Raw genomic sequence first — 24,704 nt, forward strand, 5'->3', positions numbered from 1 at the left:
GAGCTGCTCATGCCCTGAGCCCTTGCTGAGCCAGCCTGGCAGGTCAGTGGAGGTGAAGAAGCAGCTCTGGGGCTGGGATTTGAGGGACACACAGGTGTGTGTGCCTGGGAAATGCCCTCATGCCCCCCAGGCATGCTCTGCCAGACAGGCTGCTGCTCTCACCCCAGGAGAGCGCACCCACCCTCAAATCCCCCCAGACTACCACCATGCATGGGAAGTAAGCCCCCAAGACCTTTTTCAAGGTTTTTTTTTCCCAAATTTGGGATAAAAATCTCTGCTTTTCCCTATCCTCCTCCCACAGCTGAGCACAAAGCCTCCCTTCCAAATCTCCAGTTTGGGAGGGCTTCTCTGGCTTGCTCTGCCAGGACCTTGCTGCCTTGGGCAGGAGCAGACAGATAATGTTAAATAAATAGTATTTGACCTCTTCATAATGCTGGCAAAATTAGAGAACTTGGGAAAATGCAGTTGCTGAGGAGGGAGGAGGAAGGAGGAGAGGGTTTAATCTTTGAGCTCAGCCTGTGCTCAGGGTCCCCTCCCAGCAGTGCTGCCCTCAGCAGCACTCGGGGCTGGGATGTGTCACGTACAGAAGGCAGGGCTGAAAGGCTGTACCCAACCCTGGCAATTACTGATTGTGTCTTTTACTAAAAATAGCTGGGGGTGAGCTGGCCAGCATGGGGTCTGAGTGTCCTGCATCCCAGCTGGTTCAGAACTGTCCACCCAGGGACTGGGACTACCCTTGGGGCTGGGTTTGAGCAAGCTTTGCTGATGCCAAATGCTTGGCTGTGTTAGAACAGCTCTGTGCAAATGAATCCACTCAAAGAAAAACCGTAATTCTTGACAAACTCCAACTTGTTAGCTATTGATTTTGCTTCAGTGATATATGGCCTCATTTTAATTATACCAGTGTTGGGAGAGTTATTTTCTTACAGTTCCTCATTCGAGTGAAGTTCGGACTTGATGAATTTAACAGCAACATCTCGAAGGGACTAAACTGGCCAAGCAGGAAGGTGGAGAGGTGATATTTGAGTGACCTTCTGGCACCCACGAGAACTTGAGCTTCCCAAGCACTTGGCCATAACCGCTGTCCTCAAAGTCTATTCCGGTGCTGTGTGAATAAACCCCATCAGCTCCTCAGTGCTGTAGGTTTACCACCAGCTCTCAGGGCTGCTGTGGCTTGTCAAAAGAGCTTAACTGGGGCAGAGTGTTTAATGACAGTGGGCACATCAGTTTGTCTTCTCTTTTCACTCTTGTGCTTTGCCCCTTCAGTATGAACACACTCAGGCCAGTTTTTTTGTGCAGAGAAATGGGAGCAGAGGGCAGGGGGCTAAAAAACATCCCTGCCCTGTCCTGTCTGTGCCAATTCTGTGCCATGTTCCTGGGGAAGCACCTGCACCTTGGCTTAAGTTGTGGTTATGTGAGCCCTGGGAAATGTCTAGGGGTCCCACACCTCCCTTGGCACTGCTGGCCCTGGTACTCTGCCCTTCCCTGGGTGACTGACTGTGTTCTCTGCAGGGACCATGAACAGTCCTGGTCTCAATTTGGACCACAGGAACTGCAGTCATCTCATATGGGCCATTAAACACCCCCCTTCATCCTGGTTTTTTGCTTACCACACTGCTGAGTCCCTTCCCTTCTCTCAGGGTTGTAGTTCCACCAAAGCCAGGAGCCAGCATGAGGCACAGATGGAGCTGGGTTGGGCAGGATGATATTCAACTGAACCTGGAAGAAAAAGAGACTATTTCTGAGGATAAAGATCAGTGCAGAGCCCAGTGCTTAAGGAGTTGGGATTGTTTTCATCCTGTCTTTATCTTTGTAATTATCTCCTCTGGATGTCCTGAATCTCTTGCTTAGTTATTCACTATCACGAGGCCTTTGTATAATTCTTCAGTGTCTCGTGTATTTATGACCCTGAATGCCTTAACATCAGCTGCAAGCTTTGTCCCTCCTTTTTTTTTTTCCCCAGTTAATTTTCAAGATTATTTCTGAATATGCTGAAGTGAGCAGAGCCCTGCCCAGGTCCCTGTGGGGCTCCTTTCCAGTCCTCCCTCTATTTAGGAGCTTGCCTATTGAGAGCTGTTCTTTGGGAAAGTTTTAACCAGGTATTTATCTATTTCATGTATTTTCTGTTAATCTCATGGTAGCTGCATTCCTGTAAGAAACTCGTGTGACAGACCTTTTGGAAACCCAAGCAGACTACACCTCACACTTATCAACCCCTCTAAAGAACTGTAATATGTTCGTCAAGCATTCATTTTTCCAGGAAAATCAACTTTCTTTTCTTCCCAGTACTTCAAATGTATCCAACTCTGCACTAATGAGATTCTTAGTGACAATTTCACTTTGCTCAGGGGGGAACCTCAGCCTTCAGGGTCAGTCTTAACCCCAAACCCTTTGCATTTGTCACCTTGAAGCTCTCAGACAGTGAGGCTGTTACACACAGTGATTACATGCTACAACTGAGTAATTAAACTGTTTCACCTCTGAGCTCTCACTGGGCACTTAGGTGAACCATCTCAGCCTGGTGCATTTGCACTCTCTAGTTTGGCTATTTATTCCTCAACTTCTCCTGCTGACACTTGAACATGAGCCAAATCCAATGCCACGTCCATATAAAGATGACTTTTGGCACAGGAACGTCTCCAAGCCTTTTCTCACTGACTACAGATGCAAAATATTCATTGTTTTTCTGTTCTGACCTTATCTCCTACGAATGCTTCTCTTGCACCATAGCCAACTTCTGACTCTCCAGCTTGACGTGCTTGAAGAAGTATTTATTATTGTTTGCCTCTCCCTTTTGCAGGTTGCTGCTGTGACTCGTTTTGGCTTGCCTTATTTCTCCTTTTTTGTATTTAAATTGTCAGGATACACAGTTTTTGCTCGTTTAGACAAAAATTACTTTTATAAACATAAAAAGAATGGTTCCTTAGAGTCTGAGTGTAAGAATCTGACCTGAGACCTAGACCTAATAGGTTTGAGGTTCTGGGTTTTCTACCGGACAGAGATGTGCTGTTTGGTTTGACAGGATGCAGAGACACCAGATTTTCAAGTGTGATGCATTTCTCTGGACAAAACCCATAGCTGGTTGGGATGGGCTTTGCCTGGCTTGGGCTTCAGGGCATTGCACCTTCCCTGGTGGAAGGAGGGAACGTTCCTCTGGCCAGCTGCGATTATTTTGGAAGGTGTTTTGGGGTGAGAGCTCCGTGAGTGGAGGTTTGGGGCTCGGGTGGAGGGGCTGTGAGGCTCCCAGCCCCCGTTTGCCTGTGTGCATGTCTGGAGGCCCTGTTGCCATGGAGAAGCTGTGGGAACTGTCTGCCTGGCTCGCCTGACTTTTTTCCTAGCACCAAGCAAAGACATCTCTCCAGCTGTAAAGGGCCCTCTGGCTGCCTCCTCCTCTGGGGTAACCCAGACCCTAAATGCCTGGGATAAACCCAATGGCAGGGAGGAAACCCTAAAGGATGGCAGGGAAGAAGCAAAATCAAGAGGGGAATCTGCAGGGATGGGCTCCTGGGGGGGAGTCAAGGGGCTGGGTGCTTCTCCAGGGCACACAGCCCAACACAGAAAATTCCCAGGGGATCTATGGGAATCTTTCCCTGTGAGAGTAGTGCAGCCCTGGGACATGGACCAGAGCATGGTTTGCATCTCCATCCTTGGAGGTGTTCAAAACCCAGTGGGCCAAGCCCTGAGCAGTCCCCAAAGTGAGCCCGGCTCTGGCTGGACCCTCCCCAGCCTCAAAGAGGGAGACCTTGCTGGGGAATGGGCAAGGGAGAGTTCGAGGCAGCTCCAAGAAGCACAAGTAAGAGCAGTCTGACCACGGGATGAATATGGAGGCATCCATCTGGATGCTTTTTAATTCCGGGAATTGATAGCACTGGGCACAGCTTCATGGAGACTGTAACTGCTTGCATGGCTCCAGTTCTCTACAAGTCAATTTTTTTCAGTTGCTCATTCAAAACAGATGGATTTTTTTCTCCTTTTCTGTTGTAGGAACTCTTTTGTGACATGACTGTACAACAAAAACCAGGGTGGGGGGAAGTCATGAGTAGAAATTTAATTGGAGTCATAATTGGCAAAAAAAATCCAATATATTGAGGTTGGGTTTTGTTTAGTACATGAAAAATGTCACTGTGAGCAACTTTGAGGTGCTTCCAGGTAGATCTGGTGGGAATTGTGTTCATGGATAGAGCAGACCTGCCTGTTAGTTTGGAGTGTGAGTTATATTTTAAGGAATAGCATTTGCCTCAACTGGCAAAATATTTAAACATAGAAATAAAGAACATTTTCCCCATCTAGTTTACATACAGGGGGAAAGGGTTGGGAAACACAAACTGACCTTATTTGTTATGTATTTCCATGTCTTTATTGTGCACACATGTCACTTTTTCTGCTCACAGCTTGAGCCTCAGCAGAGATACAGCTCTGAAAATTTGTTATTCATAGTGAATTGTTCAGATTGTGATAAAGGCTGCTTGGTGAGGTATTTGTACCCTGCTCCTTGTGTCCACAGAGACCAGGGGAATTGGGTACCTTCATCGTTTTTCCTCTCTCTACAGAAATTACTTTATTTTTCAATGGGTAGATTAATAGACTAAAGAGACTTAATTTGTTCAAATACTATTATATTTTCTTGCAGATTTTACTTTGGAGGCTGTTGAGAGAGAGGACTGAAGCTTTTCCCCAACTTTTGTTGTCTTCATGCAGGGTCTCTGAAGGACAGTGAAATATGAGCTATTCTACAGCCCTTCCTCAGCTACAGACAGGACAAGGTGCGCCTGTCACTCCCTCCTTCAGCTGCCCCTTTTCACAAAGCCTGTAGGAATTTTAATTATCTATAAAACTTCTACCCCTCTGTCCAATATTATTGAATGAGTGGCTCTGAGTTCCTGGGGTTCCTGCACTGCAGAGTCAGGGGGACAATCCAAGTACTTTTTCTGTATGTTATGTATTGTGAATAATATATAAGAATTTGCTGCCCCATTCACTCAGGTACCCTGATAGTAGAATTATAAAATACTTTCCCAAGGAAAAACATTTTCCCAAACACCCTAGGGATCGAAACCTACACACCTGAAATTGATCTGGAGACTGGAATCCCTCTGCTGTGAAGAAAGGCTGGAGGGGTTGCGAGTGTTCAGATGGAGAAGATAAAGCTCTGGGGAGACCTTCTTGCAGCCTTTATATTGAAAGGAAGATTATAAGGAAGATGGTGGGAGAATTTTTATCAGGGCCAGGATAAGAGGCAAAGGAATAGATTAAACTGTGTAATAGGAAGAAATTTTTTTATGATGAGGGTGGGCAGGCCCTGGCACAGGGTGCCCAGAGCAGCTGTGGCTGCCCCTGGATGTGTCCAAGGCCAGGCTGGACAGGGCTTGGAGCAGCCTGGGACAGTGGGAGGTGTCCCTGCTCATGGCAAGGATAGAGTAAGTGATCTATGAAGGTTCTTTCCAACACAAGCAGTTCTGTGACTGTGTGGATTGAAAATCCTCTGAGGCTGGGCTGCCTGGTTGATCAGCTCCTTCTGTTGGGTTTGTTTTAAGCACTCAGTGATCTCAAGGCAGGTGTTTGCTCTGGCAGGTGACACTGGGCACGAGGAGGTTTCTGAACACCCATCTCTCCCTCATGGCTCCGCTGCCTCGTCACTGGCAACGGCTGTGCTGCTGCTCTGGGACAGCAGTGGGGAGCAGTGACCTGCTCAGGGGACAAAGACAGTGGTGTTTGTGTCAATTCTACAGAGCTGTCGTGTCCAAAATCCAATCTTCATGACCGTGTCCACCCCACGTGCAGAGGAATGCAGCTGCCCTGCTGTGGAAAATAAACCGTGTGTGAAACCTTTCAGCTGATCTGTCAAAGGCAGGCTGCAGTTTTGTGTCAAAATGACTGATTTTTTTGCAGGTTGCACGCCTGCTTCCTGACAGGAGCCTGGAGGCAGATACTCCCGGGCCTCCCCTTGCAGCCGGGTCTGACGGCTGCTGGCTGGGTGTTCCCCTCAGTAGAACCGCGGAACCACAGAGTATCCCGAGCTGGAATTGACCCACAGGGATCACCCAGGTAAACTCCTGTCCCTGCCCAGACCCCCCAGCAACCCCACCCTGGGCACCCCTGGCAGCGCTGGCCAAAGGCTCCTGGAGCTCTGGCAGCCTCGGGGCCGTGCCCATTCCCTGGGGAGCCTGGGCAGTGCCAGCACCCTCTGGGGGAAGAGCCTTGCCCTGAGCTCCAGCCTGAGCTGCCCTGGCCCAGCCCCAGCCGTGCCCTGGCTCCTGTCCCTGTCCCAGAGCAGGGATGGGAGCTGCCCCTCGGGAGGAGCTGCAGCCCCCTGAGGTGTCCCTGTCCTTTCCCTCCTCCCGCAGCAGCCCCACACGCCCCGCGCTGGGGCCCCGCCGCCCCGCGCGGTCCCTGAGGCGGGGCCGGCGCCCCCTCCCCGGCCATGATGTCAGGCGGGCGGAGGAGGTGCCGCTGGCCAAATATAGCGGCGCTTCCTGGGCGGTGGGGCGGGCTCGTCCCTCCTTCTCTCCCTCCCTCTCTGCCTCCTGCCGCAGTCAATGGGGCGGCAGCGGCCGCGGCGGAGCGCAGCGCGGGCCGGGGCCGGGGCCGCGGGCCGGGGGCCGGCATGGCGGGGCGCTGAGGCGGCGCGGCAGCGAGGGGCGGCGGCGCGCCCCGGCATGGGCAGCCGCGGGGCCCGGCGATGAGCGCTCCCCCGGCCGCGACCCCCCGCGCGAATATGGGCACAGCCGTGTCCAAAAGGAAGACGCTCAGGAACGAGGCCATGTCGTCCGTGGCGGCCAAAGTGAGGTGGGTGCCCGGGGCGCGGCGGGCGGTGCCTCGGGGGGCCCCGCGGTGCCGGCACCGTGCTCACCCCTGGCCGCCTCGGGGGTCGTGCCGGGCTGGGGGGAGCCCCGAGACCCTCGGGACGAGCCCAGGTACCGGTGCGGGCACTACCGGGGCTTGTGCCCAGGGCCATCCCGGGCTGGGGAGTGGCAGCTGCCGGCGGGTCCCTGTCGCTGGCTGCCCGATCCCCCCAGCCCAGCCGCGCACTCGCTGCTGGCCGTGCTGCCCTTGCAGCCCCGGACCCGCAGCCTCTCGAGGGGTGACTTGCCTCCTGAGGCGTCCCCGCCATCGGCCCGGCCACAGCACCCACAGGGCTTTATTTGCTGGGTTGGCAAAGAGCGTGTCAGAAGTGGATTTGTCAGGGATGGAGCTTTACAATCTTCGGGAATTCGGAAGTGCGGTCAGTGTGCCCGGTGGTTTCTCCTCTGCTGAAATGCCGTGTGCGTGTCCGCGGGCAAAGTCAGCAGCCTCCTTCAAGGGGTCTCGCTCCTTTGAATAGAAAAACTGCTCTGTGAAAATCTGCACCCACCGTGTCTGCCCTCCCCAGCAGCGTCCCAAGCCACTACATGGACCAGTTAGGGGATTTGGGTTGTATATTGTGCCTGTTCTGGTTTTATATTGCTTGTCCTGCAACGTAGTATTTCGCTCACTGCCTGATCCCAGTGCTTTTCAGTATCAAGCATTGCTGCTTAGTGGTACTTAGGTTAAAAAAGCTGTCAAAGATGAGCTTTGCCTTAGTGCCCTTTCCCAGATGAAAGGACCCTTCTCCCACGCTGCAGTGCAAGTGTCACAGCAGTCACCCGGTGACTGTTTGGGGGCATTGGCGCAGCTTTTTAGCTGCTCCTTCAGCACAGCTGTAGGGAGTAGGTCTGTCACTATCTCTGCTTCAGCTAGACTGGCTCTTTGCTGCTGGGGAAGAATTGGGAGAAATTAAACTTTTCAACTGTATTATATAACGCCTCCTTTGTGTTGTTAGACAAAATTGCATTAGAATAAGCTGGAGCCATGTGTAGGACTCAGTCCATGTTGCTGAAAGATCTCAGTCACCTCTCTCTGTAACTCAGCATTACGGCATCTCTGCTGTGCTCAGAGGAAAGAGAAGTCTTAAGGCTTGAAGTGAAGAGATGCAAAGCTTGTACCTTGCCATCTGTTTGAGTTGTAAAGAAACCCATCCTTCAAACTCTGGAGTATCTCGAGGGAAAGCTCTCCAGGCAGAGCCTGCAACTTCTCCCCACGTTTTGTTGCACCCTGCCCATAACCAGTAATGAAAACATGAATGCTTTCTGTGGCATTCAGAGATTTGGAAGTGGGATTCTTTGTGGTGAGGTCAGCCAGGTGCATATACAGAAATGACATGTAAAGCACCATAAGTGCAGTGATGGAGTTCTGGGAGTGGGATTAGGCAGTCACACAAACAACACACTCAGTAATTGGTAGGGTTTCAAATGGTAGTGTGGGTGTTTGGGAGCGACTAATGTGTTTTGAATGTAATGACTTGTTAGCCTACACCAGGGTGGGCAGATGCTGCTCAGGTTCCATCAGCTGTGGAGTCCAGGAGGTGCCTCGGGGGTTCTGGTTTGCTCCATACCTGCTGACAAGTTGCAGGTACAGGTTTGCAGGAGCTGTGTGGTGTCTCTGTGAAGTAAGGTGGTTTGACCAGAAAAGTTATGGGTGGGTTTGGGTTGGGGGACATAATGCCCTTGAGAAGTGTCTGGTCACATAGACCATGGCACAGGACAGGTGCTTTTATGTGTCTCCCTATTGATTGATGCCTGTGCTAGAAATTCCTGATCCAAAAATCATTTGAGGAGGTCGGCGAACTTGCCGAGGGGTTCCCTGCAGAGCCTCTTTGTGTGGAGAAGGTGCTGGTGGTGACAGGTGCTGTCCATGTGCCTCCATCCTGCCGCTCCAGGCACAGCTCAGTCCCTGCTTCCGTGAGCTCTGTCATGCTTGGAATTCCTGCAGCAGCAATGACCCACCTGCTGGAAGGTTTCCTGGAGCACATCACCCACAGCTCCTCTGCTCTGCCCTGGGTCCTCCTCCGTGTATCTCCCTCATCCTCATCTACAGCAAGGACTCTGTAGGACACTGGGGAAGGCTACAGAGAGACTGTTCTGTCCACCCCACGAGGGCTGGGCACTTGGGTCACCTGTGTGGGTAGCACTGCTGCAATGGTCATGTGCCCTGTGGGTGTAGGCAGCTGGGGGATCCTGGGATTGCTTCTCTGCATCTTCTGGGCTCTGTCCTGTTCATATTTTAGAACAGAGAAAAATCATCTCCTGGAATTCTGCTGCAAGTCCAAGGGACCATGGCGTGTATTTCTTGTGTGTGGCTAGAGCGCGTGTGCGCACTTGACTGTTTTACTGAGCAAGATGCAGGGCTTGTTTGCTGGTGTGAGTAATGGGATCCAGGCAGGAGGTGCAGGCTCCCTAGATTGTTAAATTAAAATCTCTGCAGAGCCGCTCAGGGGAGTTTCACGTCCCAGGAGCATTAATTAAGCTCCATGCAGCTTGTTGTGTGCTGGGTCTTTTAAGTAGCTTCTTACAAACTAAGGACACAATTGCTCTGTGGAGAGCACCCACAAGGCTGCTGAGTTTGTTCTCTGTGGTCTTCTCCTGCACGCCCCGGCAGGGCTGCGCTCGGTGCTGCTGCTCTGATCGCCTCTGAAGGGCTTGCGTGTGAGGTGTCCCTGTCAGGAGGGGCTGTTCCCTCCCTGTGTGTGCTTTTATTGCCCTGCAGCTCCTGGGCCCCAGTGCTGAAGGCAGGGCTGACGCAGTTGTCCTTGAGCGGTGACCTTGGTGCTGCCCCTCCGCTGACAGCCTCCCCAGGGCCCTGCCTGTGCCTGTCTGACTTGTGCTCCTTGGCTTCCTCAGAACTTTTCCAAGGGCGCAGATGAACCAAAGCCCTTCAGAAAGGGGCTTTTGTTGCCCTTGGTCCCTTGACACCTACAGGAAAACACTGGCACCCCAAATGAGGCAATAAAGCAGATGTTTTCCTGCAGCTCTGCTTAGAATTGTGCTGCCCTACAGCTGTTCTTTGGGAGAGCGTGACGGTGAGAGCAAGCAGACATGAGGCTTTTGCTGGGTGTTCCAGAACCATCTTTTCTTGCAGTCTTTAGCACAGGAAATATTTGTATTGACAGTGTGGTTTGTCTTGCCCAGTTCCATTACCTTGGCATCTAGTCCAGGATAGCCCACAAAGGGGTAAGAATTTGGTCTCACTCCCTCTCTTCCTGCCTAGAGAGGGATGAAGAGTGGTTTTGAACACAGCATTATTGAAAGGGTGGATTTTTCATTGATGAAATGCAGAGGTAAGTGACCATGTACCTTATCCCAGGCTTCTTGCTGCGTGAGTGATTTTTGGCTTAGCTTGGGGTTCTTCATAGAGTCTAGATTCTTCTTTAATGCTTGTGAATTACTGGAGGTATGAACTGTCTCTGATTGCCTTTTTCTTTTAACTTCTGCTGCTCTTCCTCTCTTCTCCTGTCCAAACTTCATGATCATAAATTGCTCCAATACTGTGGGATCTGTAAGACCCATTGCTGATGTTCAATCTCCCTTTACTGAATGTGAGAATTTTAAAATTAAAATTTTCCAGCTACCATTTCTCTACATAGATATTTTAGAAAACTGATTTTTGTCAGGGTATTGTTACTATTAGGCTTAAATAACGTAGGTGTCACCAGTCTTTAATGACTGAGCTGTTAACTGTGGCTGTGCTGGAGGTGTTCCCTTCTCTGCTTGGTGACAAGAGCAGGATTGCTGCTGTAGGAGGATGTGGGTCCTGATGATGCAGGTCTCTTCTCTCCTGTATGCCTGAGATGCAGCACTGTCAGATGCTGTCACAACAGATTCCTGCTGCAACTTCTCTGGGCATTACTTCTGAAGAAGCATGAGAAGGTGGTGGGTGTTCTTTATTTTTTCTGTGTAATACTCCTGAATAGTCCAGGTTTTGCTTAGCTTGCTGCTAAATGGAGTTATCTGAGGTCTTTCCTGTATCTCTGAGCGTTTCAATCTGCATTTCTTCACTCTCTAAGTGTCAGTTTGGTGGATAAATTTATGTGCATCAGTTTCTCATAGCTGCTTGTGTGCATCAAGGCCCCTTTTATCCTGTTGATGTGATTATTTCAGAGACATGAAGGCCATTCTGTGCTTATTACATTGTAATTGAGATCTTTGTTATTTGGTGGCTTTGCTCCTTCGAGCAAATCTCTGTCTAGACTGTCTGTGCCTCTTCACAGTTCTCTTCCAGCCCCGAGCCCAGCTCTGACATCTGACACAGTGAGTACTGGAAAATGCCCCAAGAAGGGCAGCTGCCTTTGCTGCCTGTGTTGTGCTGCCCCATCCCTCCTTCCCTCCCTGGAGCCATTCTGATGGAATGCTGGAGGAAATGCTGGTGTTTTCTGAGGCTTGTCTCTGCTGGTTAGACTTAGCAGCACAGTGTGCTAGAGCCCCGGTCCTTGCTTGATGTCCATTTGTTAAATCAAGCTGTGCTGACTGTGTGACATGCAGGTCTGCTCTGCCACTAGAATGAAAACCTCGCTCCAAATGAGTCAGGGCTAAACTTGTCCTGTCATCAGCTGATCACCTCTCAGTGCTACCTGCTCATTGGTATGCAGCTTTTGCAGTGTCATACACTCAGGGTTATAGCTCACCGGCCCATGGAGCTGTAAGGCACCTTGTATTCATCTCACTTATGTGAAACAAGTTTTCTGTTTCATCTCTTGCCAGTTAAACTATCCCAAGGTGTCTCTGCTCAGAACCCAGTTAAAGGGGTTTATGTCCAATGCTGCCCAGTGGTGTGAGGGGGCTTGAACTCCATTGGCAGTGACAGAGGAGGCAGAGCTGAGCTGAGAGAAAAGTCTGATTGTGTGACTTGTGGTAGTAGATAAAAGAGAGAGAAAAGAATAGGATGAATAGAACAGCAACCATCTGTTTGAATTGTGCTCTGGCTTTACTTTGATCAAGCCGATGGGTAGCCAAGGGGAGCAGAGCAATGGCACAATAACGATCCAGGAGAGTGCTGGTGAGCTGGGATGGCTGTGTGGGCAGAGAATGAGCACAAAAGGCTTGGCAAGGGGCAAGTAGCCATTCGCAGCAAGTGTGGCCGTCAGAGTCCCCTTGGCAAAGGGCACTTGCAGACATTTGCGGGAGATCCGCTGAGGCACGGCCAAGGAGAAGCCGATGGCACTGGGGAAGTGGGAATGTAGAAGGGAACCACTGAGATAATAGGCAGAATAATTAGCGTGGAGTTTCGGGTGTAATTGGCTGGAAACGCACCGTTGCACACTGTGCTGTGTTCACTGGAGCTGGGGAGCTGTGCCCATGTGTCCATGTTTGTTTGCTCTTGGCTTGGCCTGAAGGGTCTGAGAGGCGTGGGGTGGAATGGCCAGGACAGAGCTGCAGGGAGCAATGCTTTTGAGCAGTGCCCAGCTTGTTTCTGACCCACACAAGAGCTCTGGGTATGGCCTGATCTCTGTGTATGACCTGATCTCTAGGAGCTCTGGCACCTGGGATTGTACCGTCTCCCTCCTTTGCCTAAGGAGACAAGAGGGAGGTGAGACACTGCAGCACCTTCCAGCTTGAGCTCTTACTGAGTGACACTGTTTTCATCATGGACTACACTGGGCTGGAGGGCAGCAGTGCTTCTCTGGCTCCGTCTTAGCTAGTTATCAATTTTGGTCTTAGGAAATGCTTTGTACTAGTTTTTGAGCCCGTGGTTTGCAAGCCAAAGGTGAAGCGTTGGTTCAGGTTTTCAGACACACAAAACAGCTCCAGGCATTGGCAAAGAGATGAATGGAGACAATGACAGATGAATTTGGAGCTCGTGGAGCTTTTGAACTAGTTACAGATTTATCATCATATTTCAGCATTTTTTGTATAAATCACCATGTTCTCTCACTGATAATTTACCTGAAAACTTGCTTGCTATTACTTTTCCTACATGTTTTGACTGCTGATGCAAAAGAGAAGCCTCAGAGTTTTTCCCAATGGCCTAAGTGCATGCCCTGTTTGTGAATGGTGTTGGTGATGCCTCACAAAGACACACATTTCCATGGGAAGCCTTGGAGTCTCCAAAGTTTTGGAGGGAGAGGTCTTGGAATCTCATGCCCAGCCATCTTATGAAAGCTGTGGTGTTTCCAGTGGTGTGCAGGATCAGCCATAGCTTTGGCTGAGCTTTAACCACCTCTGAGATGGAGTACAGGAGCAGCTCAGGAATGTTCTTGCAGCTGAGTAGCCTAATGTTAAAATCATAGAACTGTTAAGGTTAGAAAAGACCTCCGAGGTCAATGAGTCCAACTGCAAACCAAACCCTGCCACATCTACCATTAAACTATGTCCCAAGTGCCACATCCCCACTTCCAGGGATTTTGACTCACCCACTCCCCTGAAGCAGCCACGCTGCAGTTCCCAACTTTGCATTTGTGTTGCATTTGTCAAGTCCTGCTTTTGGCCTGGGCAGAAAGGTTGAGGGTGCCAGGAACATCCCTGAGGTGCTTGTCCTCCTGGATGGGTGAACCACGATGGTCACCCCTTTGCTCTTCACAGTGGGGATTGTGGGCTGATTGTAGAGCTCCCTGTGTGACAGAGTCTCCTTGTGACCACCTCTGGGGGTGTTAGGCACTGAGGAGGACAGTTTGGGCAGCTGCCACCCCAAGCCAGTGTCTAAAGGTACAGCCTGGAACTGGACCTGTAAGAATCCAAAAACAGGGAAAACCTCAGCCTTGTCTGTTAGTCTGAAAAGATGCAGAAGCTTCAATCTTTCTTCTTGCACAGCTCCAGCTGTGCTGCTCCAAAGCAGCATTTTGCATTTGACTGTGCTGAAATTTAGTCCCGGAGAGATTAAATTACTCTTTCTTCATTGTTCATATTGATCCTGTGTTGCTGGCTGTGGAAGACAAATGGACTTCCCACTCCTTCCAGCCCGAGTCACTCTGGGAAGTGCACTGGAGCCTTGTTAACCTTTTCTCCTCTGGGAGGTGGTGCATAAAAGCAGTGGGGAACATCCTGGCTGCACAAGATGGGATATGCAAAGCAGAAGGTGGTTTTGGAGGTCAAAGCCATTTTCCACTTGGATATCTAATGGTCATTATGAGCCTTTTGTAGCAGCTTAAGCTGGAGAGGATGTTCTGAGGCTGTGCACCTCTGAAGGAGGAGAACAGTGGATGTGATGCCTTGGTGTGGAGAGTCTTCTCTGTTGCAGCAAATTTTGTCCTTCCCCAGGAGATGCTGATGTGCTTGAGGGCTGAGGGTGCTCAGCTCTGGATTTCTTGGCTTGGCTTGGCTTGGCAAGGAGGTGGGTGGCTGTTTCACCTCCCTCTTTGCCAGTCTCCACCATGGCCTGCCCAGTGGCAGCTCAGCTACAGACCTTGGAGAGATTGTTCTACAAACCTGGGGAAAATGGTTGGCTGGGGAAGACCTGGCTCTAGTATTGTCTCTCTTGAGTCACAGGTCTGTTAGGTACAGGAGAGCAATCACAGCACCAGGACATAACAAATGCCCTGGCAGTTGGAGTCTGGAGGTTGCTGTGTTCCATGCCTTGACCAAGGATTCCTTTCCTGTGTGAGTTGCAAGCAGAAAGCTCTTCCCTGGTTGGAATATGCATAGGTTTGCTCTCTTATGTAGGCCTGGATGTGTGATAAGGGTTGAGCTCACCCTGCTTGCTTGATTCTCAATATATTCCAGTAAAATCTCGGTCATCCACAGGACTGGAATCCACCAGAGAAGCAGGAACTGCTTTTGTGGGAGGTTGTGGGTGTCTCTCAAATAAGCTTGTCCAGTAATCCAAATGGTGACATGGCTGGGGCTTGAGAACTTAAGGTTCAGGTAGGTAAAATGGGCATTAACATCCCCATGTGAGCTGTGATGGCTCCCAGCTGAGAGCTTTCAGGACCTGTAGGAGCTTGGAGTGGTGGCTGGCTCTGGGGTGGAGATGCCTCAATCCTGGGCTGCCAGGAGGGGCTTAACTCAGGGGGGCTGGAGACAGTGAGCCAGTTCCTGTGTGCATCACAGATTGCATGCAGGTGCATTTCAGTTCTGTTTTATAACAGAGAATCTAGAGCCTAAATGAGTCCTGGACCTCTGGTCCAGCTCTGTTTCCCAGCTTGGCCAGGGGAACACTGGTGTTCCACCAGAACCACTGGAATCCTGGTGTGGAATGAGGATGCCTCTCGTTCTGGCAGTGGATTTCCAGGGGTGTCACCTGAGGCTGAGGGAATGGCAGCTGCAGGAGCACAGCAGTGTGTTGGTGTTGAGCTGTTCCTTCTTTCCTTGGCCTTTAAGCATCTCAAATCTCTTTCTTTCTCTCCTTGGCTGCCTGCTGATGCTGGGACACAGAGCGGCGAGGGCTTTTGGAGAATACCTTTCACAAAACCATCCTGAAGGCAGAAATGGCTCAGGTAAGAGAACTGATGTGCTTTGGTTATGCCCATGTGTGCCTGCACCTGTGGTTAATAGCCTTAGAATGAAAGTGCATTTATTTATCTGTCACAAGCAGTGAGATCTCAGCAGCAGAGAGGCAGAGGAGTTGCCCCCAAGGAGAAAAGGCAGTTTGGTGACACAAGGCTTGGGTGGGCTGTGGGAATGAGTTCAGTTAGGGGACAAGTGCCCTGTCATAAATTCACCCCTGCAGCTGATATCCTTAGAAGTTGCAGCTGGGAAGTGACTGCACTGCACAAGGCTTCTGCACTGGTTTGTGACTCCTAGGTCTTGCTTTCACTGGGGTATAAAAAACAGGTGAGTTATATTCTGTTCACTGGTGTAAATCCTTGCTGGCAAAGGTGACATCTGGATTTATTGCAGGGGTTTGCTTCAACAGGGGTTAAACTGAGATTTGCCTAGATCAGGGAACTACCTGTGCTGGCTAATGTGTCGGTATTTTCCATGTAGATATTGTCTCCATCAGCTTATCATGAGTTCTGCTTGATGGGCAGGAGAATGCAGGATAAACTCACCTGACTTCTAACAGGGCTGTATCTTCTCTGTGATGAAAGAAAATGTTATGCAGGCAGTGAATTCATTGCAAAACCTACAGAAAATCCTGTGGAATCCACAGAAAGTCTCTGTGAACAAGTAACAAATTGTTCTGTGCTGTTAAGCTGTTGTGCAGGGGATAAAGTTATTAAATAGAATGTAATGTAGAGTGATGTTATCATTTTAGGTAAGCTGTGTGTGTTTAAGCCTTGCTTGTTTAAGCAAGAGGAGATGCCTCTTGCTCTAAGAGCAGTCACACAGTCTTTGGCAGCCAGCTGAGTCCTTTCCTTTTCTCTTGGATCTGTTCTAATGACCTTCAAGTCGTCCTTGGCTGAATTGTGCTAATGTTGTGAATGGAAAGGCTCTAAGACAATGTACCAAGGTTTTCTTGGATTCTTTTCATGAAGAACTCCAGGGACACTTTAATATTTGGTCTAAGAACAGCATGTGGAGGTAGGAAGGGAAGGGCTGTGGTTTGGTGCAAACCTTTTTTTTTTTTTTTGTTCCTTCCATTGTGGCCATTTCTGCAGCTTCTTCTGTGATCTGGAGTCTCTGCCAGTCCTTTTTGCAGCCCCCCACCCCAGTTTCCAACAGGAAGAAGTGTTGGCTCTTGCTCATTTTGTAGTGCCCTTGTAGTATCTGTGGGGTCATGTTGGGGCCAGGCAGAGAATCTGTGATGGAGACAAGAGGAGATTGCAGATCTGCCCAAGGTCTGGTTAGCCCTGGTCAGATCCAGGGAGTGGGAGCCTCTCTGATATGCACTTAAAAAGCTGATGTTTCACTCATCCTTGGGGTGCTCCTGGTTACTGAGTGGGTTAGGAGAGCATGGAAATGCAGCTGGTGTGACTCCTGGATCATGTGCCACAGCCAGGCTCCCCAGAGCAGCATTTCAGCCCTGTCTCTGCTTGTGACATCCATAAGCTCTCTGGGGAAGCCTTTTCACTCACTGCTCCTTGGTGTATCAGCCTTGAGATTGTTTTTGAATCCAGGAGAATTTAGTAGTCACAGGCAAGAATGAAACAGTGAGAAGCACACTTGGAAATATCACAATACTTATGGGATCCTTAAGTATTCACTTGGAAAGGAATAAAATTCCCTAGAAATTACTCTAAATTCTGAGGAAGAGGGGAGGGAAAAAAAAGAATCGTCATTTTTAAGTCATCTTATGAAATTCTGCAATGTATAACTTAACACAGTCTGTAACACTTCTTTATAAATAACCCCAGTAGGAAGGTTGCTATCCAATAAAAAACACTGCAAGTAGAAAAATTTGGCTCCTTTTATTTCATCCCAGCAGCCTGATCACAGGGAAGTCGTGTCTTTCCTTCCTGCAGAAATTCCATCTCAGGATCACTTGTGCAAGTTCTGGTGGCTTCACCTTTGGCTGGGGATGGTGCTGGAGCTGCAGCATGAGCTGCCACCCAGTGACTCCAGGGAAGCCAAGGAAGGGCTCTGCTGCAAAAGTTGAAGGCATAGCACAGATCCAGAGGGACCTGAATGGGCTCCAGCTCCTCGGAGAGCAGGCAGAGGCAATGTGAGCAGGGTTCTCCCTGTGCAAAGCCCACCTGCGTGCTGTGGCTGAATTCCCACTTGCATTTGTTGGTGCCTTAGGTCCTGAAAGCTGGGTGCTCCAAAGAATGGAGTCCTCAGTGCCTGTATGTGTCTGTCAGCTCTGACCTTTCACCTGAGTGTTGTACCTGGTGGAGCAGGCCTGTTTCTGCTGTCATAACCCCAGCTGTGCACCCAGGTGCTGCCTGCACTGCCAGCAGACTGAGCTGGGATGAAGGCTCTGGCCTAAATATGACTGGAAGGAGGCAGGCCTTGGTTCAGTCCAGAAAAAAATGGTTTAAGAAATGTTTAAAAAGTCACTGATGAATGCAGTGGCAGAAAAGAGGTGTGGGTTTTGAGGAGCAGGAAGGTGGTAGAGCCATCAGTGGGACAATGGAGGCATAAATGGAGGAGGGAAGGGCAGGATCTTCCTATTCTTGACCCAAGAGCTAGAACCCTTCTCTCTCCCTGTGCAGGGCAATCCTCATGCAGAAAATGAGGCGGGTGTGAATCTTTGGGATGTCAGTTCTTTGCTGCTTTATCTGCTGGTTCAGCTCCTCAGCAGAGGGGTGAAGCTCTGACCCCCCAGGCAGCCCCAGGAGATCCATGGAGATGTGGAGGGAGATGCCAAGTGCAGACTCTGCCCCACCTTGCTCCACTTCTGCTGCACTTTCTTCTCTGAGGATTGTCCATTTCAGTTTGCCTTTTTTTATCTTTTTAGTCCATTGACTCCAAGGAAAGGAAAAGATATAATGGCTTTTGCATCCCTCATAACTTCACATTCCACAGCTGATCAAAGAGCTGCTTCTTCAGTCATAACTTCTATTTGTGGTGACTCCTCTGGAGAGCTTGTGTGTTTGTGTGTGACAGAATGTCTTGGAGAAACTGGGGAGTGGTATTGAAGAGCTGCACAGGGATTGTAGATCAGCAGGACAGGCCAGCTGCCTCATCCAAGGGCTGAGTTATGTGCAAGGCTGTGTTTACCTTCTATTTTCAGTAAAAGTGCAGAGTGCATGCTCTGCTTGCTTTGCTGGGGCAGGGCTGGGGAGTTGCACAGCTTGCACGAGATAGAAAGGCTTGCAGTTGTTGCAGGGTGTACCTGGAGAACAGAGGTGAGGGGGAGCATTTGTTGGTTACAGCTTCTGATTCTTGCTGATGTGAGGCCCAGGAACTTTGTGGCTCAGAAACATTGTGTGACTATTCCTATGCAACTCTCCTGTGTCTTATTCTGGAAGAGTTTTTTTTCCAGGTGGCTGGAGAGGTGCATTTACCTCTCCTCTTTCTCAGAGGTTTTGTCAGGGATGATGACCATGCAGAGTTTTCTTCCCTTTGTTTCCCTTTTGGAACAGGGCAGTTGCCTGGTGGTGGGGTATGAATGCAGAGGATGGAAAGGTTGTCCCTTTAGGATCACTCAGATTTTTTTCCCCTGATCTTTAAAATATTTTGAGGAATTAGAAAGAAAGGGAGGGTTGGAATCTGCTGCAGGTGACAGGATATGGATGTGTTGAGGGAGCTGGTGCCAGGGTGGTGATGCATCTCCTGCTCTCTTCCTGCCTCTCTTAATTGCTGGTTTATTTATGCAGGCTGGAGGTCTGGGAAGGTTCCCATGCAGAGCACTCTGCCTCATTCAGCATTCATTCTGCCTCCAAGGCAGAATGGCCAGAGCCTTTGCTGACTATTGTAGCTTTCTGGTACCTTTTAATGTAGAAGTGGGTGTCCCTTGGGACAGACTTAGAAGAAAGATACAGAAAGGGATTAAAATGTGAAAGGGAAGTGTAAAAAGGCTGCAGAGAATAAAGCATGGAATAAGTAATCAGTCTTACAGAGCTCATGGAATTTTGGACATTCTCCACCTTAGGTGTCAGAGGCCCCACACTGAGATAATGCACATTAGATTTTATCTCCTTGTTCTGGAACTGTGAGAAGAAAAGGTACCAGGGCATGGGGCAGTGACATTGAGAAGGACAGCAAGCAGAGCCTTGGAGAAATTCCCTGCTGTCTGGGGAAGCAGGGATCCGTCCTGGTGAGCTGGGATTCAGACACAAGGATCAGGAGGGAGCTGTGTGAGTTTTTTTCCTGTTACTTTTTTAATCTGTTTTGCTCACTGGGGTTATTGGGAGGGCAGCTGTAGGATGCAGCACTGGGCTGCCTGCTGTGACCAGCTGCTGTGGGCAAGCTGTGTGGGCAAGGCTTTGGAAACAGGAGAGGGAGAGATCAAATATAAAGTGTCCTTGGTGCTGCAGAGGTGATGGGCCTTGGGCAGGAGCTGTCTAGAAGGCCTTGAGCTAAATTCTCCATGGCTGCTGCTAAACCAGCATGGCTGCTGCAGCCTGACAAACCAAAGGGGGCAGTTACCTGAAACTGGAAATGCTTCTTTTTAAGCTCAAAAAAAGTAATCTTTGCGTCTTTCCTTTGTTGTTTTGCATGTGCATGATTTTGCCTGATTTTTCAGCCATCAGTGTGAGTGTGTAAGGAGAAGAGGGCCCTTGTGAGCTTCCCCAAGCCGAGTGGCAGTGGGGAGGGGTGGCAGGAGCAAAACCATGTTTGTGTCTGTGCTGGGTGTGCAGCCACCACTGGCTCAATCACTCGTGTTTGGAGCCTGGGCTTTGGCTGTGAGTGTGTGTGGAGGGAGCAGCCAGGCACAGAGGAACTGCCTGATGCTGCCAGAAACTGGCATGGGGTTGGAGAGACCCCAGGTGAGGCTTCGTGGGTGCTTCAGGCTGAGTGAGGAGTGAGCTGTGAGCTGAGCTTCCTGTGCCACCAGCAACTAAAGCTGCAGCTGTGCAGTGCTCTGAGAGGGATGTTCCATTTCCTGGCTCAGACTGTGGAGCTGCCAGCCCAGCCTGGCTCAGAGTAAGCTCCAGGTTGGTCTTTTTCTCTAGAGATGTTTGTCTTGTCCCCAGGACAGACCCAGCAGTGCAGCTGGCCCTGCTCTCAGTGTATCCCTGTGCTGATGAGGTGGTGGTGCCCTTTTTGGGAAAAGCCCATGCTCTGGGGGGAGTTGGAGGTGGCCTGAGCTCAGGACAGAGCAGGGATGTGAAATCTCATCTCTGAGGGCTTCAGGCCTCTTCTAGCATGAGCCAGTGCAAGGATGGTGTGGGTGTATCCTAAACTTGCTGTGGAATGTGTTGTTGGCTTACAAAGGGAACAAAGACGTAGGTCACGGTGTTACCATGGAGATGCTGAGGTGATGGAGCTGCCACTTGCTCCTTTGGGTCGTGTCTCACAGTAGCAATTTCATCTATTCACATTAATGTTACAGACCAGACTAAAAGGTTACTCACCTATGAGATGCCAGGTCAATGCTATCTTGAGCTTGTTTGTTTTCGAAGCCCGTTTGAGCAGGGAAGACTAATTGGAGCCATTTTGTCATAGTTAAGTGACCTTCTGGTTTCTCAGAGCAGCTCCTTTCCAGAAGCAGCCTTTGCCTGTTCCCTGTGCACAGCTCAAGAAGGACAAGGAGCTGCTGGAGAGGGTCCAAAGGTGATGAGGGGTCTGGAGCATCTCTCATCTGAGGAGAGACCGCAGGACTGGGTGTGGTTAGTCTGGAGCAGAGCAGTCTCAGAGGGGATCTGATTAATGCACATAAATATCCCCAAGGGGTGTCAGAGGATGGTGCCAGACTCTGTTCTGTGGTGCCAGTGACAGGACAGGGAGCAGTGGCCATAAACTGAAACACAAAAAGTTCCACCCCAACATGAGGAAGGGAAAAAGAGCTCTGGATCAGGTGCCTGGGGAGGGTGTGGAGTCTCCCTCTCTGGAGACATTCCAAACCCACCTGGACATGTTCCTGTGTTACCTGTTCCAGGTGACCCTGCCTTGGCAGGGAGTTGGACTGGATGATCTTCAGAGATCCCTTCCAACCCCAGCTATTCTGTGATTCCACTACTCATTTGGCTTTGAAGCTACTGCATGGCTGAAATGCCACTGTCACTTTTTTTTTATTGTTGTATCTTCCATTTTGATATCCCTGCCTCATGCTTCAATAACTTGAACAAAATTTCCATTTTTTCCCATGACTTTCTTGATCCCATTTCAGCCCTGAGCCCAGCAAGCTGGGCTGGCTGGGGTCACTGGTTGTTGGGAGAACAGAGCTGGCATGGGGAGAAGCTCTGCATTACATCTCTGAGAGGGAGCAGAGGAGAGCAGGACCTGCCAGCACACCTGAGGGGCAGGGACAGGCATGTGGGAGGTCTTGGAGTTGTGATTGCAAGAGAAACTTCTCAGCTGTGCCATTTGAATGGTTGTTAAGGGTTTTGCAGCACCCTCAGCTCTGGCCAGAGCACCTCTGTGCTCCCCTCACTGAGGGAATCAGCTGGGTTCCTCCTGGTGCAAGGTAAAAACCTCATTAAATTCATTCCTACTTCTATGAGCAAGGCCATGTACTTACACCCAAAAACTTTCCATTCATCTTCAGTGACTGTGGTAGTTCTTTGATTTAAAGTTGGAACTTACTTGTCATAAACATCAGGTCCAGAGAGTTCCAGCTGAGGAGGAACAGGGAAGAAAGAACTGTCTCTCTGAATTTATTTTTTTTCCTGAGATGACAGATGTTCTTTTAATAGGGTTTATCTGGATTCCCCTTTGCCACTTTGCCTCTGATGCTGGAGCGGAGGCTTTAAATCTAAGGTGCTTTAATCATCAGTTTAGCTGCTAAATACAGGAATAAATTTGGAGCTTCTGTCTGTGCCTTGTGGCTATATGCTGCCTTGATTTATAAACTTCTCATCCCAGGGGGTCACAAGGCAGTCTGCAGCAGATAGGAGTTGGCTCCAAAGTTATGGATAGGCATCAGTCAGTGGGGGCTGATCCCAGCACCTTCCCTGCTCTGGAGAAACGTGGTGGCAGTGAAAGGAAAATGTGCAAGCCCTTTCTCTGTTCCCTAAGTCAGAGTGAGTGCTCAAGCTGGAGTTACTGAATGAGAAAGGATGTATTGTAAGTATCTAATACTAATAAATTAGTATTAAATTACTGCCTGATTATCAGGAACTACATGTACTGAGAATGTGGGTTCTTGATTTCCCAAGACACTGCTGGTTTCTCAGCACAGGTTTGTCACTGCTGTCAGTCTTTGGTCGTGCATGTGGCCTGTGTTGGGCAGTGCTGTGTGGAAGGTGAAGAAAGAAGTGTCAGACAGGAGTAAGTGAAGCCAAAAAGACAAAAGGTTGTGTGTTCAAGTACATAATGAGGGGGGTGAGAAGTGGTTTGGCCCTCAGGACTGGATGTCAAGCCCTGCTGGACTTGGCCCAGGTGGGCAGGGAAGTGATGGAAATATCTGGTACCAAGGGATACATGACCGGTCTTCTTCCTTTTGTCTTGCTGCTCAGTTCCTCATGCATAATAAATCTATGTAGAGCAAGAATCAAGGTGAAAAGAGAACCTGAGGAAGCTGATTTATCTGGTCCTAAGTAGCTTTGGAGCAGTGTGAGACACAGCTGTTGCTGCTGAAGGCAGCAGCTGGGGGAGTAGAGTCATTCCCAGGGCAGCTCCATGGCATGGTGCAGGGGAGGGAGCTGTGCCAGGCTGCCCAGTCACACTGGTAGGGGCTGCTGTGGCAGGAGGATGGAGCAGCTGGGAGTGGGAGAGGTGACAAGAGCCATGTGAAATGAAAAAAAGGGAGCAGCAGCTCGAGACGAGGGTGTTAACAGCATCCTGCTGCAGCTGACTCCAGAAGGCAGCTCCAGTCATTGCTGAGCTCCTGTGAGTGTCCCTTGGTTCTTCTCACCCAATATCCCTGTGGCTCAGCTCTAATCCAGCACTGATTTCAGGACCAGCCTGACTTCTTTCCTAGCAGAAGCAAAGTATTAGCCTCAAATGCCTTCGTGGCAACAAGGGCAGTGTTTGGCACCTGAATCCTGTTCACTGCAAGCACAGACAAGGGTCACTGGTCACATCTTGGTGTGTTACCTTGTGTATGTGAATGCACAGACTCCTGAAATGGTGTGGATTCTGTTCTACAGGCCAATAATTAATTATGATGGATGTTTGAATCTCTTTTCCTTCCACAGTATTTTTTTTCTGTAGATAAATTCTTTATTAACAACTGCTCTTGAATAAAGCTTCATATTCCCTTGGCATATGAAGTTGCTTCTCCAGTGTGTAATTACTGAAGGTGTTAAATTGAATGAAAATGAAGAATTATCCAATTGTTTTACAAAAAAAAAAAAAGCACATTGGTGTGCTGGCAGCCCTTTGTAGTGTAGATCCTGAAAACTCTTATATAAGTGCAAGTAAAAACACTTTGAGGAGGGGACAAGTAAGGTAGGAAGAAAGAATTATCCTCACATGTTACATGCTAGATCAGGTAGGTAGTTTATGTCATATATATCTGGTCAATCCTGCCAGGATTTCAGTAAAAAATTTACTCTTGACACCAGTCATGGGCCCCTGAAATGTCTGTAAATTTTATGGAGCTGAACAGACCTCAGTGCTTATAAAACAGAGATTGGAATTGGTCTCTTTGCTCCTGTGATCATCAGCATTTTCAGGCATACTGTGCTTTGGGGACTCCATTTTTCCATTTAGCCGTAGATCCCATGGCTCAGGAATTCCTGGATCTCTGAATTCCAGAGCTGTCAGTGTGTGAGTGAAGGTGACACTCCTGTGTGTTCCCTCTGAGGAGGCTGTGCATCTCCCATACAAGTATCAGTTTCAGGAGGAGCAGGGGCAGCTGTCAGCCACGATTTTGTGGTGTCTTAAGAAATCTGTAGCGTCACTGTGCCCACACAGATTAGTAAATTTGACAAGTTGAGAAGAGTACTTAGAGCTGGCCTTTGTTTTTAATTTTAAAAATGGTTTGTTTGGCACTATTAGTGAGCACAGATCTTGGCAGATCTCAGGGAGTCGTTTGGTGGTGTTTTCCCAAGACATGCCCACTCTAGAGCATGGTTAATCCTGGAGCTGGGGAGGATCTGAGCTGCTGGAGAGCAGATGTAGGGGACCTGCTGCTGCCTCTTGAGGGGTGACACGTGGTTTGAGAGATCTGGGGCCTGTAGCACTCTGTGCACTGATCTCTGACACTGCAGGTGGGTACAGGCTTTGGGATGACAGCCTGTGGAGCACCTTCTTCCACTGGAATGGCCCTTGTTGTCCATCAGGCTCCTCCTGGAGCAGGTGCAAATGTCCGCACTGACCATGGGGCAAAGTAGAGCCCTGCCAGCCTTTCACACTGTCTGGGCTGTATCTGAGGGGCACTACCCCTCACTACACCTGGACATGGATTTTTGACTTCATATGAAGCCTGGACAGAGCATCAGCTGCAGGTTCAAAAGGCACAGCTCTTTCTTCAGGACTCCTACAGTGTCTCCTCCTGACCAGCTCCAGTATCCAAAGACTGTGAGGAGACAAATGAAAGGAAACCTG

The 24,704-nt window shown here is 49.6% G+C and overlaps 1 protein-coding gene across 4 annotated transcripts in view; it reads left to right on the forward strand.

Moving 5' to 3' along the window:
- The first annotated feature begins 6,525 nt into the window (after positions 1-6,525).
- NSMF (NMDA receptor synaptonuclear signaling and neuronal migration factor) overlaps positions 6,526-24,704 on the forward strand; it is a 45,879-nt gene continuing 27,700 nt past the window's right edge. For all 4 annotated transcript variants that reach the window (XM_064394202.1, XM_064394204.1, XM_064394203.1 and 1 more), the window contains exons 1-2: positions 6,526-6,786; positions 15,159-15,220. In XM_064394202.1, the coding sequence (XP_064250272.1) occupies positions 6,680-6,786; positions 15,159-15,220 (169 nt within the window). In that variant the 5' untranslated portion in view covers positions 6,526-6,679. The remainder of the gene's footprint in view (positions 6,787-15,158; positions 15,221-24,704) is intronic.

The sequence above is a fragment of the Passer domesticus genome, chromosome 18 (genome assembly GCF_036417665.1).
Source record: "Passer domesticus isolate bPasDom1 chromosome 18, bPasDom1.hap1, whole genome shotgun sequence".
NCBI lineage: Eukaryota > Metazoa > Chordata > Aves > Passeriformes > Passeridae > Passer > Passer domesticus.